Here is a 19,999-nt window from a genome sequence, read left to right as displayed (position 1 = left end):
ATCTTACAAAACAACAATCCTATCATAGTATGTCGATCCTAATTCATAATTGTTGAGCCACTGTCAAGTTAATACTCTTTAGGGTAGACTATACAGGTGTGACTGTTATTATACTCTATCTGTGTTGGTTACGACAATGATTTAGAGATATACATAAAAAAAAAAATCCAAATATGGATATTTGTGTTCTTCTAAGCAATAATTTTTTATTCTTCTTTTTGATATGTGTAATTATACAAAAAAAATGATAATAAAAATAAAAGTAGGTCTTTTTATACCGGTAATAATATTAGTAGTAATAATAGGTCGTTATGCCACTTACTTTCTTTTTGGAAATATCGTAGTTTCAAAAAAAAAAAAAAAGATCACATAAATAAAAAGTACAAGAATATTCTAGAAGTAATGAAAGTAAAAAAAAAAAAAAAAAAAAATAAATAAAAATAAAAAAAAAAATAAGCATTCTTTTATATATTTTGAAAAAAAAAATGGGAAATCAGGATTATTACAGCATACTTGGTGTATCTAAAAACGCAACTGATACTGAAATCAAAAAAGCATATCACAAACAAGGTACATCATTGTTTATTTGACTGTGTTTTTTATTTATTTATTTATTTATAAATATTATTGTACAGCTTTAAAATTTCATCCTGATCGCAACAAAGATAAATTAGCTAAATGTCAATTTCAACAAATCAGTGAAGCATTTGAAGTGCTCAGTAATAAAAGGAAATATTGTCCTTATGATGAAGATAGTCGTACAACATGTAGCTTTAATAATCACGATGATACATCATTAAGTCCAGAAGAATTGTTTGCCCATTTATTTTCAGATACAGCAGCAGCATCCTATTCAAGTAGTAGCAGTAGTAGTGATGAGGATGATTTTTATGATCTATTTGATCAAGTGTGTGACCCACCTTATCATTATCAACAAAAGCCTCAATCTGTAAAGCGTTCTTTACCTATTTCTCTAAGCGATCTCTATACAGGAACAACAAAACGTTTAAAAGTGACTCGTCAATTATTGAACAAGACAACAACAAATAAAATATTATCAGTTCATATTCAACCAGGTTCAAAACAAGGTACAAAACTATATTTCCCTGGTGAAGGTGATGCTTTACCCTCTGGTCAAAATCAGGATATCGAATTTGAAATTCAAGAAAAGCCTCATGAGATATTTACTCGTAAGGGCGATCATCTTTACACAACACTTCAAATTTCATTGCTTGAGGCGCTTACTGGATTTGAAAAATCTATACCAAAATTAGATGGTTCGTCTTACTTGATTAAGATTCAAAATCGGATTATTCAAACCGGCCAAAAGGAAATCATTCATGGAGAAGGTATGCCAAATATGTTGACTGGTAAAAAAGGCGACATGATTGTTCAGTTCCAAGTTCAATTTCCAGAGACATTAACAGAGGAACAGTGTAGAACATTAAAGAGCGTATTTACATCCTAAGAAGAAATCACTTACTCTCTCTCCCTCTAATGATAGAATACATATATTTATAGATAATCTATACCCTTACCCTTACTTTTTTTTTTCTTTTATTTGTTTAAAATTAGCCTCTTCTTCTTTATAAATAAAAGAGAATGTACATAACAATAATGTAGTAGTACATAAAATAGCATTTTTACTACTTGTATTGCATGTTTAAGAGGTCTTTTTTTTTTAAATGACTATAAATTATTCAAAAATAAATAGACAAAATAGTCTTTTATATGAGTATGTCCTATTTCCCTTCTCTTCTTTTTATACATAATTTAATTGAACGCTTCCAGATACAGTTAACATGATAACAGAGTTCATACTCTTTTCATTATCCCCATAATAGCCCTTTGTTATTCTCCATAAAGAACTCTTACAATGAATGTTCTGTGGATAAGTTGACATAACAGTTCGTATTCCCAAGACTAATTCTAATTTGAATTTACTATCGAAACTCGAAGGCTATGTATATGCATCTAATGTTATGATAAATAGAGTTCGATAGATGTATATAATCATTTTTACCAGTTTTAAATTATTATATCCATTGGTTATAAATGACTTGATAGCAATCATATCATTATCCTTACTGATATCTTTGATCTCAATTTTGGAATTTCCATTGATAGTTGATATAGTAAAATTATTTTTCAAAGTATAAACAATACCATTTAATTGTTCATTCACCATGTTTAGAGTTGTCTTTCCAGTAGAAACGCCCCAAAGATGAAATTAACAAAACAATATTAATATACAAAATACAGTGATTTGAGTTTGAAAATGTGCTTTGGAAAAATTAAAATGAACTTTTTGAAAATGGGCAATTTTTTTTTCTTTTCTTTTTTCTTTCTTTTTTTTTTTTGAGTGAACAAATACTAAAACCATAAAGTAAAATATCAATTTATTTATACTTTTTTCCATATTCAAACACTTGTTGAAACGTTTTGTTGAATGACGGACCCAATCTTGGCAGTTCTTTGCAGTAACATTTTTGCAGGTGCTTCAACTCTATTGGCAACTAATTCATTCTTCGTAATGGGCGTTTTGCGTACTTCTTGCTTGATTTTGGCTCAGCATTCTTCAATTGGGTTTAAAAAGAGCGAGTAAGGTGGTATAAATAATGCTTTATGTCCATTGTCACGAATTGCTTTCAAAGCTTCAGGTGTCTTATGAATAGGTGCATTGTCCATTACAATATACAGGAGAATAGATGAAATTTGTTGGAAAGGATGGTCCACAGCTTAGTTTTTAAACCGCGCTTAATTTTTGAGGGTGGTCCATTTTTTGGACCACGCTTAATTTTTAAGGATGGTCCATTTTTTGGACCACGCTTAATTTTTAAGGACGGTCCTTTTTTGGACCACACTTAATTTTTAAGGATGGTCTATATTTTTTGCTTTTGAAAGAAAAAATGAATACAATAATAACAAAAGAAAAAGCCAGCTGTATTTTCTATAGAAAAAAATATACATCTGATGTTGCAAATGAATGTACAAGTAAGATCGAGAGAATGGAAGACGTTGATTTGTGCTTCACCACTAATGCATTGCATCATTGCATAATGAGTGAAGCAACAATCTATGGAGATTTACAACAGTACCATCTCTATACGACCGCAAAGGAACTAGAAGAGAGTAATAATAATGATAAGGAAGACGATGGCATTATAAAATTTGGTAATTATTTTCCTAGTTATGAATATTTATAACGCTACTAATCAAAACGGCAACAGAAACCAGAGCTCAAATTAAAGAGTTCATTAATGCTGCATTCCAGCCAGTTACTGAAAAAAATTTTAATGATGATCGTTTTTCAAAACAGAAATTGTCTACAGAGTCAATATTCACAATAGTGCACAGGTACACCAGTGAATTTAAGACTGACAATTCGTTCAGTACATGGTGCTCAACTGCTGGCTTTGGTTTTTTGCTGGTCGAATGCTCAAGAAAAACGTTGAAAGGTAGTAAGGGAGAAAAGGGAAGAAATCGTTTATTGAACGTATTAAAGCAGAAACACCATGGTAAAAAAAAAAAAAAAAAAAAACGATTCAATATTCATGTGTATTTTATTTAAATAGCACATTTAGCCAAGACTATAGCAAGTGCCCTTATAAAATACCAATCAAAAATATTGGATATGAAGAAAAAAGGGTTCACAATAGTTGGCTATTGTCGGAAGTCTGTGCAAAAACGAAAGTCAAAAAAACAAGTAGAGTTATTGCAAGCAATGGTAAACAACTTGTATGAACGGTCTTTGGCAGACTATGTATTCGTTTCACCAATGAATAATGCGAACAGCCTCTTCTCTTCTCGAGACCTTGAATGTGACATGAATATTTTAAGTGAATTAAAGAGCATTCATGGCATCTCAAAAGGTATATTGATAACCCGAATTATTCCATAATGCGGGCATATTTAACAAAATTTATGTATTAGACATGCTACACCTCATCACTAACAGACATAAAGTTTGTTTGGTCACTTGCGATTATGCGGGTCTTACAACAAACAACACCGACCTCCAAGCAGTATTAACGTAAAATATTAAACAAAGATGGGTTAAAAGATATAAAAAATAATTAAACATCAATATTATTATTTAGGCACAATGTAAATATTGAAAAAATAGCAGTCGATTTGTATTACTACGACAATCGCTTCGATATGCTAGATCGTAATGATTTGTTGAAAGATCCTAGCATGTTGAGTCAATTTGGTGAAAGTCGTACGGCGTTCAAGCAACGTCATTTATAGATAAACTATTATTAAATTCATTTATTTGTATCTTTTATATTTTGAAGGTTTAGAATCAATTGCTGCGTTTGATTGTATGAGAGGTGTTGTGATTGTAGTAGCCTTTATAATCAAGTTAACGGAAATAAATCATCATTTATTACATAATAAAGAGGTTATTCAAATAAAACTAATATATCGCGCTTCACAGCATAATATTCATTCTACTCTCAGTTTTGATAATAGTCATTGTTAGAATGTTCGAGCAATCATAATAATTATATACATAATTCAAACAAGATTATGACTGTTATATTCAATTACATAATTATTTATAAGTTATACATATTATATATAGATAGCTATAAAGATGAACATTGTTATGTAATAATATCTTGTAGGATAATAATAATAGTAGCATATAAATAATTGGTATTGTTATAGCTAACATATTCATTGTGAATTAATATTGACGCGTCGCTTACCCCAGAAATAATAATTTAATATTTTTAGTAACAGCGACAGCTCAGGCAGAAAAGAATAAAAATAAATCTTATTGTAGGCAGAATTATTCAGAGAAAGTATTTATGACTAATGCTTTATTATAGCAATATTTACTTATCCAAATCATAGTTCTATTAATATCACTTACCTTGTAAAAAACATATAAATAACCCTTCACATTTTCATATAATTTTTCTTTGTACAATTTTTGTATTATTCTTTTAAATAAAAACTATACGAAGTTTTCACAGACTTGTCTTTTGTCTTTTTCTCTTTCTTTAACTTTTTGCCTATCAAAACAAATACAATTTGTTATATTTTTATCCTCTTATTACTCATCATCCTTATTCACAAAATATATAAACACTCTTACATTATTCACCCTTATTTTATATAACTAATAACAATACTTGTATTGAACTTAATTCTTAATAAAAACTTATTGACAAGTCTCAACATACTTCTTCTGTCCATTTATTTTATTTCTCTTTTATTTCTTTTATCTATATTTAATTCTTAAACTTACCTAAACCACAACAAGGATTACGAATTATATCCTGTTCAAAGCTTTAAAGCAATCTAAGATCATCCGGCACTACAAGCTCGTCCAGACAATTCAAATCTCTTTGTCAAGTCCAACAATATAAAAGAATCGTTATCCGCATCGACTGTTTCTAAGTAGTTACATCGTCATTTCATCTCTTTGTGTACAAATGAACCTGGGGTCTCTATTCGATCGTTGGCATCTTCTAAGGCATTAGATCTAGGTATTTCTCGAGACAGCATTGTGGCTCTTGGTAACTGCGCTTCATCAGAAACATTTGTTCGTCATTACCAGCGGAATCAAATGGCGCAAGTTGACTTTACATCGACGATTCTATCCAGTCAAGACGCATTTTTTGATGCTTCTGATTCCTTTCAAGCTCTGGATTAACATAATAACATTTCCTATTTTGTTCCGACGATCTCAAGAAATTCTCTTGAGAAATTTCTTTCGACTGAGAATTGCTATTTAGACCTGAAGAACAAAATAGGAAATGTTATTATGCGCACCCTTCAATTTCTTATTTACTTTAATATATTTAGTCATTCCCTCCCTTCTTTCTTTTTATTTGACCGAGCTCAAATTCGATTGATAGTATAATATTAGAATTTTATTCCTTTATATATCTTTGAATTCGCTAGTAAATAAAGATTCAAGAAGATTCTAGCATAATAACATTTCCTATTTTGTTCTTCAGGTCTAAATAGCAAAATTAAGCGTGGTCCAAAAAAAAGACCATCTTTAAAAATTAAGTGTGGTTGTGATATTTCTTTTAAAATATCAAATAAAAAATATTAGAAAATAAAAAATATTAGAAAATAAAAAATAATATTAAGACAAAAAGAGTCAACGAGACCGAACAATAGTTCTAAAGACAATTATTTTATTTATGAATTTAAATTGATGGGAGTATTTATAAGAATTGTTAAAGAGGTCTGAGGATAAGATGTGAGTCAAAAAAGTGTTAGTTACGACCGAATAAGGTATGTTGTTGACAATGAAGTGTTAGTGATTTTAATATTATTAGATGGAGCGGATCAAGAGAGATTCAGGATAGAATTTCTTAAATGAATTTATGATCCGCATGTTTAATCATGAAACATGACATTATAAGTCGGCTCATGACAGTGGTCCAAAAAAAGACCGTCCTTAAAAATTAAGCGTGGTCCAAAAAATGGACCATCCTCAAAAATTAAGCGCGGTTTAAAAACTAAGCTGTGGACCATCCTTTCCAACAAATTTCATCTATTCTTAAGAAGGTTGGATTAGAGAACATGTATATTGTTATGGATAATGCACCTATTCATACGAGCAAAGATATTGATGAATTAATCATTTCTAGGGGCTATAGAAGCCTACATCTTCCACCTTATTCCGCCGAACTCAATCCAATTGAGCAGTTTTCGTCTGTCATCAAAAAACAAAGTTAAGAGAGGCGTTTTTTTTTTCTGATGATGAGGATCTCAAACAAGAATTGCAGCAGCCTGCAATAAATGTTCCTATTCACCATTTGAGGGCTTTTATACAACGCTCTTGTAATCAATTCGATAAGTGTAGAAATAAAGAACACATCTAACTTATAAGTTTCAGTTGATATTATATTACAAATACCCGCAATTTAATTTCACGGAAAACTGTAATTTGATGCGCATTCACTGTATATTCATATACATATATATATATTACTTGTATCATAGAATACTTGCAGTAAAAATGAAATTCTTATTAGCATTTCGTTCTGCTTTATATTCAATACGTAATTGAGGAAAACTAATATGCTTGAAATGAAATCATGATTCACCTTCATAAGGAATTAAAGGTTTCTTTGTACAATAGGATGACTGTAAATATATTAGTAAGGATTTCAACTCATATCTATTATAGGTTCACATAATATCTTTTGTTCATCAAGTGTTTCAATATCTTCATTAGGATGATCTGTATTCTTATGTTTTTGAGTACAACAAGTCAAAATAAGATAGAAAAATAAACCGTACAAGATAGCATAAGGAATATATGTCTTTAACTACTGTTTGTATCTATTCTTTGGTCGCTCTGGTAATGTAGGACTATGGCTATTTAAAGGAAGTAGTTAGTGGCTCCTTTTCATCATTTATATATATTTGGGTTTATATAGTAATGAGAAGACTTTGTTTGTTCCATATTCTTCATAGTAAAAATAAAATTAGGCTACTATTTTTGTACTTTTGTATGTATAAGAAAAAATTCACACCTACATTAGTGTAACCAAAATATCTTGGCTACTTAGTATATTCCCAAGATTTTTCGTATTTACTTGGTACAAAAAGCTGGTTTTTTATTTTTGATATTTCTAGAGAATAATACTCTAAAAAAAAAGGGGGGAATGGGGGTTAATTTGATCTAACAAATGAAAGAACAATGCAGCTTGGTCAAAAGGATTTAACTTTGCTATATATACTTTAGATGTGAACGGAAAAAAAAAGAGTGTAGGTTGGTAATGGATTTAGGAGAGAAGAGGATATATATTAGTAATCTTTACAAGTGTAAGATTTGAGATTAACTTCCCAAGAGGCCAATTCTCGATCCAATCGTTAAAAGAACTTAATGGATCTGTACATGTTGAAAAGCTGTAGAATTTACAAAGTCGTATAACTGAAAGATGAATTCTTATAACTATCCTAGCAAGCATAAAGAAGAACTGTAGAGTACTTTTTTTTTTTTGAAAGCTATCATTTAAAATGTGAATTAAATATTTAACTGGCAATGAAATAAGCTTGTTTATTAAAGCAGTAGTACAGTTACACATATAAGCAAGAATAGGGAATAAGCTACAATACGATAGATTATAAGAAAAAAGGGGGAATTTATTACTGTTTCTTTAACCTCTAAATGATGAACTTAATTACAGTACATTACTATTCCTTTTTTACTATTATTTCTAAAATAGATATATAAAGTAGTTTACCTATTTTTATTTTACACAATTAGAAGAATGCAGCAATTTTGATCTGTCTGAAAATGAAAAAAAAATAAAATAAAATAAAAAATAAAAAATACTGAGTTTATTATAAAACAAACAATGAAATTACCTTTTTTTTTTTTTTTTTTTTTTTTTTTTTTTTTATATATATATAAATATAGAATGTTTTTATTGTATAATTATAGTGTCTTATTTATAATATACTCACTCACATTATTTCCTCTTTTAATTAAATCAAGAAACTCGTTTCGAACTAACGAACAATGTTTACATTATTCTATAAATGACATTTTTACAGAAACATGTCCCATGTACCCTCAAGAAACTGAAAGTGATTTTTCTGTTGCTTTATTCCCTAATCCCGATGTGATTTCTAAACTTAATAATCCAGATGCTCCAGAAAGGAATCACGATGAATCTAACAATAATGGAAAGATGATTAATGTTCTGGAAACGAATACATTAAAAGATATAGAACATACGTTTAAACCAGTACATCCTAATTCAGTAAAATTAGATGATCATCAGTTTACTAAAACAATACAGGGGCAATCAAGCTCTCAGAAAGGAAAAGAAGAAACAGAGAAACATAAACCACTAATGTCATTTGAAGAATGGCAAAAAAAGATTATGCAAATAGAAAATGACAAGGATCGTCGGCATAAACGAAAAACGTTAGTAGAAAAAGAAGAAGGAGAGACAGTAAGTGATAATAAGCGACAGCACACAGTGGATAGTATTGATGGCGGATTTTCAGACGATTTTGGTTCGATGTTTGAAGATTTTATGGGAGGCGTAGGTGGAAAGGAAAAGAGACCTAACGTGTATGATGAAGAAGAATACATTTCACCGAGCCATCCAGGATCAGTTCTTAATAATAAAGGCGATAAGATGAATAAAAAGAACAGCAATACAAAGAAACAACAGTTTGCATCTGCTCGTATGAAATCACTAAAGGAAAGATTTAATTATGCATCCACAGACTGTGCAGCTACTGTAAGGAAGGCTAATAAAGAAGCAAAAGGAGCTCAGTCTATCTTGTATGAATCAAAGGATCAATATTTATTAAATAAATGTTCGGCTAATAAATTTGTCATTATTAACTTGTGTGAACAAATTGTGATTGATACTTTAGTAATGGCAAACTTTGAATTCTTCTCAAGTACCTTTAAGGATTTTCGAGTTTATGCCTCATCTACCTATCCTTCAAATGATTGGCGTTTATTAGGTCAATGGCAAGCGAGAAATACAAGAGACCTTCAGGTGTTTAGGATCCCTGAAAGCGGTTTTGTGGAATATATCAAGATAGAATTCCTTACTCATTATGGTAATGAGTATTATTGCCCTTTAAGTTTAGTAAGAGTCCATGGTATGTCAATGATGGAATATTATACAATGGTTGAAAGTCAAGATCGAGATCCAGTATTAGAAAGTGAACATTTATGGCCAGCTGATGTACGTGAACAGATTATTCAACCTCAGTTCGATATTACAAACACATCTGAATCATTTCCTGTAAAGATTGACAATGAAGAAGAAGAAAAACTCATTATTCCTCCTACAGATATAGATATGATTGAACCTTCTGAGTCTGAGTCTGTACTAAATACTGGGGCTGGGGGAGTAAATGAAATATATCCTGAATTAATAGAGAATGATGCACCCTCTACACACACAGTAATGAATGAAAATATATCAACAGGGTTGGACAGAAAAATCGATACTGAAGCTACTCCACATGATAGTAAGAGGATGACTGCAACTACAATACAGCAGAATTACGATAAAGACACTCAACAGGAACTGGTTTCATCTCACACTCCATCTCCTTCTAAAGCAAAAAACGATCTTAACCATCACCATGAAGAACATGGAAAGAGCTCTGAGAAATTAGTATCATCATCACAAAACACTAGCATGTCTTTTACTTCATCTATAGCAACTCCTTCTGTTATAAATAATGAATTTGATCCATCTATCATGTCAAAACAACATAAACACAATTCTTCATCATCGTCAACAGCAATCGTGTTACCGTCTTCATCATTGACACCACTGCCTTCAACACAACCTTCTCCTCAGTTACCAAAAATTGTTATACCTAATAATCATCAAAAGGAAGGCAATACTCAAGAATCTATTTACAAGACAATTATGAAAAGATTGAGTATATTAGAGATCAACATGACATTATCTCAACGATTTTTAGATGATCAAAATAAAAACCTGAATGATGTATTTATAGATATGGAGAAGAAGCATCAAGAGCAGTTAATTATGCTCATTGGGCATTTGAATGAGACTGCCAGTTATAAAATCGATAGTATGGTAAGTAATCATGCTATATACCATTTACACTGTATCTTATATATAATATTGTATAGAAACGTCGTTATGAACAATGGTATGAAGATTTGAAGGAGCAGACTGAGAATGATATGAGAGAAATGTCAACTAAAATAGCTATTCTAGCAGATCAAGTAAGATATATATATATATATGTATATATTATAGTTTATAAATGAATTACTTATGTTTGCTTTAGTTATCATTCGAAAGAAGAGTCTCAGTTACACAACTTGTAATTATGATAGCACTCTTTGTTTTTATAGCATTATCAAGAGGCACATTTAATACGCTTTCCCCAGTTATGGCTGCACAATATGAGGAGAGAAAAAGAAGAGAATCTGTTGATCAATTATCAAAAGAAACTGTCGATAGTAATAATACGTCATCGAATAGCAATCAAGTATCCCTTGATGCTCTCGTTCCTTCAGCCATAATAAACGATACATCTACACTAACATATCATACAGTAACAGATGAAACTAAACCCCTCTTATTAACACAAAAACTGAATGAATTACCTAAAAGACCCATTAATCCTAGACGATACAGTGATAATATGTCTTATGTTATGAAACAAAATGATTTACGCATACCTACTATAAATAGAAAACCTATTCTCACATCTACTCATCGCAGTGAACATGATATAATCTCCAAACAAATAAACTTGGACTCATTGGGTATAGTAGAATTTCAGAATACCAACACCTTACCTCAAAGGAAGCTTGGAAATACTTTATCAGAACAACGACAACAAGAAGAAGTAAATACACAACCCGTATCGATGCTAACCAGTAATTCAAGTCTACAAAGTTTACAACAAAGAGATGAAAATACATTATTTGCTCAAAATCTTAAAAGGCCCACCGCAAGTCCACCTTCTGATTAAATAAAATAATAATAATAATAAAATACCGTATTTTCTGTTTCTAATTTTTTTTTTCTTAACATTTATAAAAAAAAAAAAAAAAAATGAGTTCATTAGCAGGTCTTGTGAATTATTCTGATGAAGAAGATTCTTCCTCAAGTGATGAGCAACCAGGTATGCAACAGATAGTTCCATTAAAAAAAAAGAATGTACATGAGATTAATCTTTTCATCTTCATCCTTTATAGTTGCTCAAATTGTTCAAGTAAAATATGTCTTTTTTTTTATAAGTGTGACATTATAAATTAACTTATTTTTTTTTTTAAAAAAAAAAGGATAAAAAACCAATTAGATTAAAAACATCTACTATTAAAGAAAAGCCAATAGAAAATTCAAATAGTCAAACTAGTTCTTCTGTATCAACAATTAAGAAAGCAGTTAGTGTATCAAACCCCCCGTTATTACTAAATCAAGAGGGATCGATCATTGAATATAATAAACGATTATTAGCTGTATTAACACCAAAACCTGTTGAAGGTGTAGTTAACTGGGGAATTCCAGATGAGCCTAATATTCCTTGCGATCCAGAACGAACTGTAAGTCATTAAAAAAAAAAATAAATAAAAATAAAAAATAAATTCAAAACTATAAAAAAATTAGGAAAGAATAGCCCACTTCTTATCACTAAAAGCATCGGGCCATCACTTGAATAAACATTTACAACATAATAAATCATTTCGTAATCCGCGTATTTATGCCAAATTAGTTGAATTCACAGGAGTCGATGAATTTGGTAGTAATTTTGATAAAACTCAATTTGATCCTCATGGATTTCCGAAAGAAATGTATATAGATGGAATTCTAGAAACGCAAAGAAGGCTCGCTGAAGAGAAGGCAGCACAACAGCAAAATCGAAATTCAATTAATTTTGTTCCTCAACAACAAGAATTAACACCACAACAATCAAGTGCGATGGCACAAGCGATGGCAACAGCAGCTAAAATAGCGAGTCGTATTACAAAGCCTCCTACTATAGAAAATAAAACATCTACTCCATTAAGCAATGATGGTGAAAAACGAAAAAAGAAATGGGATGATGAATATGGAAGTAGCTCAAATAAAAGAAGATAAACAGCAGCGGAGATCATCTCTGATATATTAGTATTTTTGAGTCATCAATAATATATGTTAGCATATCGTTGCGTATTTTTTTTTTTTTTTTTTCGTATTCATAAAAATAAAAAACATGATGCGGTCATTACGATTAAACAATAGATCTATAATTAATAATAAGTTTTCATTAAATACTATTCTCTGGAAGCGATCATATTATCAACATGCTAAAGTACTACAAAAAACAACCTTATTACCTAATAAAGTGGGTTTAAGTTTGTCAAAAAATTTCGGTATAAGTTTTGTCAAAAAAAAAAAGATGTATTTAATAATTAAAAAACAATTCATCAAGAATCAAGAGAAGACGATTCAGAACTAATCAAGTCCCCTAGATCAAGTGATATAATACAAGCACCTGGAAGCACATATGGGTAATATACAAATACCTGTATAATAGATCTACTCTATATTTAAACATATCCATGTCTGTCTAGTGGACTCTATAATCTTAAATGGAATCAAAAGCCAAACAATATATTAATTGTTAAGAAGCCAAACGATATTAAAACAGAAAAGGCGTTTGTAGAAGTTGCAAAGTATGTGATTTAAGCAAAAAAAAAAAAAAAAAAAAAGCAATGCTTTCCTTAATATAGTATTATAGTTGGCTTCATAGATCAAAACCTGATATAAACATAATTGTAGAGCCTGAGGTAGCTGAGCAATTTTATAAAGAGCTTCCTTTCGTTCATGTAATTGAAAATAGTAGGTTGAAATAATTTAAACAGGAATTCCCCCTTATATATAATTAAATTAACCTTTTTTTTTCTTCTTCTAGATAAAATAGAGGACTATACACGTACCGTTGATTTTGCAATTACTTTAGGTGGTGATGGTACAATGCTTCATTTATCGTCTTTATTCCCCAAAGCTGCGCCTCCTGTAGTTAGTTTTTCCTTAGGGACATTATGCTTCTTAATATCTAACAGTAAAATACATACATCATCTCGCATTGAACGGTTTTTTAGTTTATTCATTATTATTTTTTTTCTGTTAATATCCATTAGAATTTGAAAAGTACCAGCATGTACTAAGTGATATGATTACAGGTAGAGTCAGACTTATGTTGAGAATGAGATTATTTTGCTCTTTACATCAATCAAATGGCAAAAGGATTGAAGTAAATGGAAGAGAAGTGGATGATAGACAAGTTATGAATGAAGTAACTTTACATAGAGGCAGGTTTCCTCATTTAACTTCAGTTGAATGCTTTGTAGATGATTATCGTCTTACTGAATGTGTTGCAGATGGTTTAATTGTGTCTACACCAACTGGTTCAACTGCTTATTCTTTATCAGCAGGTGGCCCTATTGTACATCCAAGTGTACAAAGTCTTGTTCTTACCCCTATTTGTCCAAGATCTTTATCCTTTAGAACAGTATTGTTACCTCCTAGTTCAACTATAGAATTAAAGGTATATAGTAACATTTTTCTTTCATAAATTAAACTTGCTTTTTTTTTTCTTCGTACAGATTGGTGAAAAGAGTCGAAGCCAAATAGAAGTTTCAATGGATGGACACGAAATATTTATGTTAAATAAAGGGGAATATGTCAAGGTAAGAAAGGTCAATAATTAACCTTTTTTTTATTATTAATAAAATACAAAAAAATAGGTTCGCATGTCAAAGTATCCTATACCATGTGTAATTCATAATAATGATGGCGTAGGTTGGGAAAAGGATATAAATGAGCTATTAAAGTGGAATCAAACTTTTGGTCAACAGCAACATGCTGTTATTCAATAAAGAAAAGCTTTTATTTTACTATTATTTAATTTAACTTTTTGCTTTGATGGAAATATGCAGTGTTCTAGATTGATATACATTATGACAGTAGCAATAATCTAAAAAAAAAAATTGCATTATATAATAGATTTCTTGTTCGATTTGGTGAATACTAATACAGTCCAGCTAGTGAATATTGTCAGTTGCAAAATGATATAATTGGCGGCTACAAAAAGAATGGGCCATTTTATCTTTGAGGCGATGGGTGTATTCAAACTCTACCAGGCTTTAACATAATTCTCGAAACCAAGTATACTCTTGCACTTGAAGCCATGTATTTTTCGTCAGACAACCATTCATTTTGTAACCGCCAATTATATCATTTTGCAACTGACATTTATTTTATTTTTTTATAACCGACAATATCCACTAGCCGGACTGGTATAAATTTTTCATATGATCTTGGATGGATTTTTCTTTCAAGTAACAATAAGTATGTTAGCATGATAATCAGTTGATGATTGGATAACCTTATTATCGGTAAAATATTTCGGCTTTTTTATTTATAATTTTGAATTACATAAGTACAAATGTATAAATATTAAATCTAACAATATATATTTTATTTTTCTTTTCATGTATGACAATTCGTAGACTCCTTTTTTCTACTCTTTCTTCTATAATGAGTAAAGTTAAACTTTTTCACAATAGTCATCCTGTCGATCTTTATTTACCAAATGCTGGTAATCGTAAAATCTCTTTGACGGATTACATTACCGAGACATGTCCATCGCTTGTTGGACCAAAAGCCGTCTATAACCCAACTCCTTATTTATTTAATGGGCATTTGCAAACTGGGTATGCTGCTTTTTATAATCATGCTCCTACTGTAAATGCTGTTACTTATGAAAGGTAAAAAAAAAAAAAAAGAAAAAGAAAAAGAAAAGATATACTATATTACATAATGTAACTATAGCATTATCATCGTCATTATCTCCTTTTTCTTTTCAGAGAGTTTGTAGATACACCTGACGGAGGTACTTTTGCGTTAGATTGGGCACGTACAAAAGAGAATCTAAAAGAAGATGAAACACCTACATTGGTTGTATTACATGGTTTAACTGGTGGTAGTCATGAATCATATATTCGTTGCTTATTAGAAATAGTAAGTTCGAGTAAAAAAAAAAAAAAAAAAAAAAAAAAAAAAAAAAAAAAGAGAGCTTTTTGTTTAATAAATACTAGGTTACATATCCACCTTTCAATTACCGTGCTGTAGTAATGAATTCTCGTGGCTGTGCTAACAGTGAAATTAAGACACCTCAAATGTATAGTGGTGGCTACACAGATGATTTTAGAGTGGCCATTCAACATATTCAAAAACGATTAGCACCTAATACACCTTTAGTTGGTATTGGATTTTCACTTGGCTCTAATGTTTTAGTTAAAGTAAATACACGAATTTAATATTAATACTAGAATAAGAAACTAATATAGATTACTTTTATCTATTTTAAAAAAAAAGTATCTTGGAGAAGAAGGCGATAAAACACCCTTAAAGGCTGCAATTTCAGTCGCGAATCCTTTTGATTTTAGACTGTAAGAAAAAAAAAACAGATGCGGGGTATAGATCATTAATGTATTCTTTTTTTTTTTTTAAGTTCAATGGAACTTTTAAGTCAATCATATATTGGTAGAAAAATTTATTCCCCTAAAATGGCTCAAAACTTAAAAAATACTTTTGCTAGGTAAGTAAATCTTCAAAAAAAAAAAAAAATTGTAAAATAACATTCAAAAATAAATAGACACATGGACATTGTAGTTAAAGGTGGAAAAATCAATCCAGATGAGGTCATGGCCGCACAGACAATTCAAGAATTTGATGAAGCGTGTACAAGGAAAATGTTTGATTATACGACAGTTAATAATTATTATCGTGACGCAAGTTCCTGTCGTTTTATTGAATTTGTAAAGATACCATTATTATGTCTAAATGCCTTAGATGATCCTATTGCTGCAGCAGATTGTATTCCTTATGATGAAATTAAAACAAACCCAAATGTTGTGCTTGCTACTACAGATTATGGTGGACATTTAGGCTGGTTTGAAAATGTAAAATATCCTACAAGATGGATGGTCAAGCCACTTACTGAATTTATTGTTGCCATGTTCCAGGTAAACAAAAACAAAGTAAATAAAATCCTAATTATAGTAATTGTTAATATCATATTTGATTTGATAATAGGCTTATGATGTTAGAAGTGTACAAGGAGAGCATTTTAATGCAGAAGCTGTTGACAATAAGATAGATGATATTCAAAGTCAAGTAGAAGGTACACCCCAAATTGCTTAATTATTGTTACTATTATGTCTATTTTAATTAATAAATAAAAAATAATAATATAATATATATACATATACCATTTATTTGAAACATATCAAATAATAAATAATGTCTATTCTTAGCAATTTTAGATAAATTCTATTCTTTTCTTAATGAAAATCCAAGCGGAGAAGCTGCGAAGTATAATTATTTAATAACAAATAAAAAAAAATTGATTCTTTTGTTATCATCCTTTTCTTCTTCTTCTTCTTGTTCTTAACTTACATAATGTATCCACCGGAACATTCACAATTACCGCCTCATAAAGAAGATGAGGAATTTGAAAATTATCCTTTAAATAATACTAATTTTGTAGAACAAAGACCAGTTATGCAATCTCCTTTTACGGATTCATATGTCGTAGAAGAACATACACCACCTATACCAACTTATGAAAGTAGCCAGCCACTTTTGCCACATAATAATCAATCTTCTACAGCCATGCCTATCCCACCACAACCTCCTTCTTCTAATATGATATCGCCTTTTGCTGATGGCCCTTTCCCTTTTTCAGATGGACCTCCTCCTCCTCTATCAATGCCTTCACCTTTTGCTGAACATCCTATGTCACCTCCTATCATCGATAATAATAATAATAATAACTTTGGCAATGAGTCACCTCCTGTTTATTATACTGGAGCTCCTAGACGTCAACCACGTCGATACAAGACAAGTAAGGCGCACTCTTCTTTTTTTTTTTAAAAAAATAAATAAATAATAACTAAATTTATCATTTTTTTTTATTTATTTATTAGCACGTAGAGTAAAACTTACTTGTGGTAATTTGGTATTGGATTGTCCTGTTCCCACTCGTTATCTTCAAGCAGTTCCCATCAAAGATACTAAAGAATTTACACATATGCGTTATACAGCAGCTACTTGTGATCCCAAGGATTTTGCTGCTGAAGGTTACACGCTACGTCAACAATTACTTGGTAGAGAAACTGAATTATTTATTGTTTTGACCATGTACAACGTAAAGTTTAATTTTATTAAAATGAGTACAATGACAATTTTTTTTTAATTTAATTTTTTTTTTAAAAAAAAAAATATTTTTTCTAAAAAAAAAAAAATAGGAAGATGAAGTTTTATTTGCTAGAACAATGCATGGTGTAATGAAAAATATTGCTCATTTATGTACAAGAGATCGATCACGAACATGGGGACCTGAAGGATGGAAAAAAGTGACAGTATGTATTGTGTCTGATGGACGTAATAAAGTCCATCCTAGAACTTTATCTGTCTTGGCTAGTTTAGGTGTCTATCAAGAAGGAGTTGCTAAAAATATAGTCGGTAATAAACCTGTAACAGCACATATTTATGAGGTAAAATGATAATAATAATTGTTATTTTATTAATTAATTAATAATAATATTATTATTTTAAGTATACAACACAATTGTCTGTAACTCCAGACATGAAATTCAAAGGTGCAGATAAAGGAATTGTACCATGCCAAATATTATTTTGTTTAAAAGAAAAGAATCAAAAAAAGATTAATTCACATCGTTGGTTCTTTCAAGCATTTGGTCCTCTTATTCAGCCTCATGTTTGTGTATTAATTGACGTTGGCACACGTCCTGGTCATACCTCAATTTATCACTTATGGAAGGCATTTGATGTACATTCTAATATTGCAGGTGCTTGTGGAGAAATTAGAACGATGACGGGTAAATTTGGTTCTGCTCTCTTAAATCCTTTAGTAGCAGCTCAGAATTTTGAATATAAAATGTCAAATATTTTGGATAAACCTTTGGAATCTGTATTTGGCTATATTTCTGTATTACCTGGTGCATTTTCAGCTTATCGATATAAGGCACTTCAAAATGATATAGATGGGCATGGTCCATTGGAAAAATATTTCTTGGGTGAAACACAACATGGTGGAGATGCTGATATCTTTACAGCCAATATGTATCTCGCTGAAGATCGTATCTTATGTTATGAGTTAGTAGCAAAGAAAAATGCAAACTGGATACTTCATTATGTTTCTAGTGCTTATGGTGAGACGGATGTACCAGATAAAGTAGATGAATTTATTTCACAAAGAAGAAGATGGCTAAATGGTTCCTTCTTTGCTGGTGTCTATGCATTATACCATTGGCGTAAAGTATGGGGTTCAGATCATAGTATATTTCGAAAATTAGCTTTTATATTTGAAAATATATATGCTAGTTATAATATGCTCTTTTCATGGTTTGCTTTGGTAAATATATAAGAAAGATAGACAAACAGACAGACAGACAGAACTAAGCAAATTCTCATTTTATAGGGTAACTTTTATTTAACATTCTTTATATTAATTCAAGCATTAGGTGCAGAAAGTCTTCAACCTAAACCATTCCCTGCTCATGTGGCGGATGTTATTCATGTCGTTTTAAATTATATTTATATTTTATTAATCATTATTCAATTCATATTGGCACTCGGTAATCGACCTCAAGGTTCAAAATTTGCATATACAGCTAGTATGGTATTTTTTGCAATTTTAATGGGATATATGCTATTTGCAACCATTTGGATTACAGTAGCCAGTATTTCAGCTATAGCAGAAAATGGGGCAAGCTCATTTATGACAATGCTTGGACATTCAACATTTAGAAATATCATTATCTCGGTCTGTTCAACTTATGCTCTTTACTTGGTTTCAAGTTGCTTATTTTTAGATCCATGGCATATGATAACAAGCTTCGGACAATATATCTTTTTATCACCAAGTTATACAAACATTCTCAATATTTATGCTTTCTGTAATACTCATGATGTCTCTTGGGGTACAAAGGGTGATAATACGATTGCTACAGACTTGGGTGTTGTAAAACATAAAAAAGATGCTGAGACAGGCGAAAGTATGGTAGAAGTTGAAGTTCCTACCGAACAAAAAGATTTGAATGAACTCTACGAAGAAGCATGCTTAGATCTAAGTAAAGAAGTAATTCCTGAAAAACAACATCGTGATTCAAAGACAAAGCAAGAAGATTATTATAGAGCATTCCGTACTCGTTTAGTACTCTCATGGATTATTACAAATCTTATTTTAGTAGTTATTATATCTAATACTACTACTTTTAATTGGATGGGTTCATTCCAAACTAGAAGTACAGATTATCTTGGTTTCATTTTATGGTCTGTAGCAGGATTAGCAGCCATTCGATTTACTGGTTCAACTTTATATCTTATTCTTCGCATATTTAGTGGATAAAATTAATAACGTATGATTTTTGTATATTTAATATTAAATAGAACTCCTTTTGTTACAAAAATAAACA

At 30.4% G+C, this 19,999-nt stretch overlaps 8 protein-coding genes across 8 annotated transcripts; 7 read left to right on the top strand and 1 right to left on the bottom strand.

Moving 5' to 3' along the window:
• The first annotated feature begins 428 nt into the window (after positions 1–428).
• BX663DRAFT_501744 (uncharacterized protein) lies at positions 429–1,629 on the top strand. The gene is made up of 2 exons (XM_051526513.1): positions 429–570; positions 636–1,629. Exons 1-2 carry the CDS (start codon positions 486–488, stop codon positions 1,466–1,468), a joined length of 918 nt encoding a protein of 305 aa, XP_051385091.1. The 5' UTR covers positions 429–485; the 3' UTR covers positions 1,469–1,629.
• A 133-nt stretch (positions 1,630–1,762) lies between these two features.
• BX663DRAFT_484429 (uncharacterized protein) lies at positions 1,763–2,188 on the bottom strand (the record flags this gene model as incomplete). The annotated part of the gene is made up of 2 exons (XM_051524554.1): positions 1,763–1,960; positions 2,024–2,188. 2 exons carry the CDS (start codon positions 2,186–2,188, stop codon positions 1,763–1,765), a joined length of 363 nt encoding a protein of 120 aa, XP_051385090.1.
• Positions 2,189–2,819: 631 nt separating this feature from the next.
• Positions 2,820–4,496, top strand: BX663DRAFT_501741 (uncharacterized protein). Its single transcript, XM_051526512.1, has 6 exons — positions 2,820–3,174; positions 3,231–3,518; positions 3,576–3,872; positions 3,934–4,033; positions 4,101–4,405; positions 4,465–4,496. Exons 1-5 carry the CDS (start codon positions 2,910–2,912, stop codon positions 4,249–4,251), a joined length of 1,101 nt encoding a protein of 366 aa, XP_051385089.1. The 5' UTR covers positions 2,820–2,909; the 3' UTR covers positions 4,252–4,405; positions 4,465–4,496.
• Positions 4,497–8,404: 3,908 nt separating this feature from the next.
• On the top strand, positions 8,405–11,511 carry BX663DRAFT_559327 (UNC-like C-terminal-domain-containing protein). Its single transcript, XM_051531842.1, has 3 exons — positions 8,405–10,568; positions 10,625–10,720; positions 10,786–11,511. Exons 1-3 carry the CDS (start codon positions 8,550–8,552, stop codon positions 11,476–11,478), a joined length of 2,808 nt encoding a protein of 935 aa, XP_051385088.1. The 5' UTR covers positions 8,405–8,549; the 3' UTR covers positions 11,479–11,511.
• A 33-nt stretch (positions 11,512–11,544) lies between these two features.
• BX663DRAFT_501732 (HCNGP-like protein-domain-containing protein) lies at positions 11,545–12,701 on the top strand. Its single transcript, XM_051526511.1, has 4 exons — positions 11,545–11,631; positions 11,705–11,721; positions 11,792–12,052; positions 12,117–12,701. The coding sequence occupies exons 1-4, from the start codon at positions 11,562–11,564 to the stop codon at positions 12,585–12,587; spliced, it is 819 nt and encodes a 272-aa protein (XP_051385087.1). The 5' UTR covers positions 11,545–11,561; the 3' UTR covers positions 12,588–12,701.
• On the top strand, positions 12,621–14,425 carry BX663DRAFT_501730 (ATP-NAD kinase-like domain-containing protein). The gene is made up of 7 exons (XM_051526510.1): positions 12,621–12,862; positions 12,922–13,000; positions 13,064–13,165; positions 13,231–13,331; positions 13,405–13,554; positions 13,634–14,182; positions 14,240–14,425. The coding sequence occupies exons 1-6, from the start codon at positions 12,703–12,705 to the stop codon at positions 14,065–14,067; spliced, it is 1,026 nt and encodes a 341-aa protein (XP_051385086.1). The 5' UTR covers positions 12,621–12,702; the 3' UTR covers positions 14,068–14,182; positions 14,240–14,425.
• A 567-nt stretch (positions 14,426–14,992) lies between these two features.
• On the top strand, positions 14,993–16,989 carry BX663DRAFT_501721 (Alpha/Beta hydrolase protein). The gene is made up of 7 exons (XM_051526509.1): positions 14,993–15,262; positions 15,362–15,515; positions 15,593–15,796; positions 15,873–15,946; positions 16,009–16,095; positions 16,153–16,522; positions 16,593–16,989. Exons 1-7 carry the CDS (start codon positions 15,033–15,035, stop codon positions 16,698–16,700), a joined length of 1,227 nt encoding a protein of 408 aa, XP_051385085.1. The 5' UTR covers positions 14,993–15,032; the 3' UTR covers positions 16,701–16,989.
• Positions 16,959–19,932, top strand: BX663DRAFT_430094 (chitin synthase 1; the record flags this gene model as incomplete). Its single annotated transcript, XM_051522781.1, has 5 exons — positions 16,959–17,403; positions 17,486–17,706; positions 17,807–18,055; positions 18,118–18,936; positions 19,003–19,932. The coding sequence occupies 5 exons, from the start codon at positions 16,959–16,961 to the stop codon at positions 19,930–19,932; spliced, it is 2,664 nt and encodes an 887-aa protein (XP_051385084.1).
• Positions 19,933–19,999: the final 67 nt, after the last annotated feature.

The sequence above is a fragment of the Cokeromyces recurvatus genome, assembly GCF_025118155.1.
Source record: "Cokeromyces recurvatus strain NRRL 2243 chromosome Unknown BX663scaffold_6, whole genome shotgun sequence".
Lineage (NCBI taxonomy): Eukaryota > Fungi > Mucoromycota > Mucoromycetes > Mucorales > Mucoraceae > Cokeromyces > Cokeromyces recurvatus.
The sequence above is the reverse complement of the archived record's forward strand: the minus strand, read 5'-3'. Positions and strand labels throughout refer to the sequence as shown.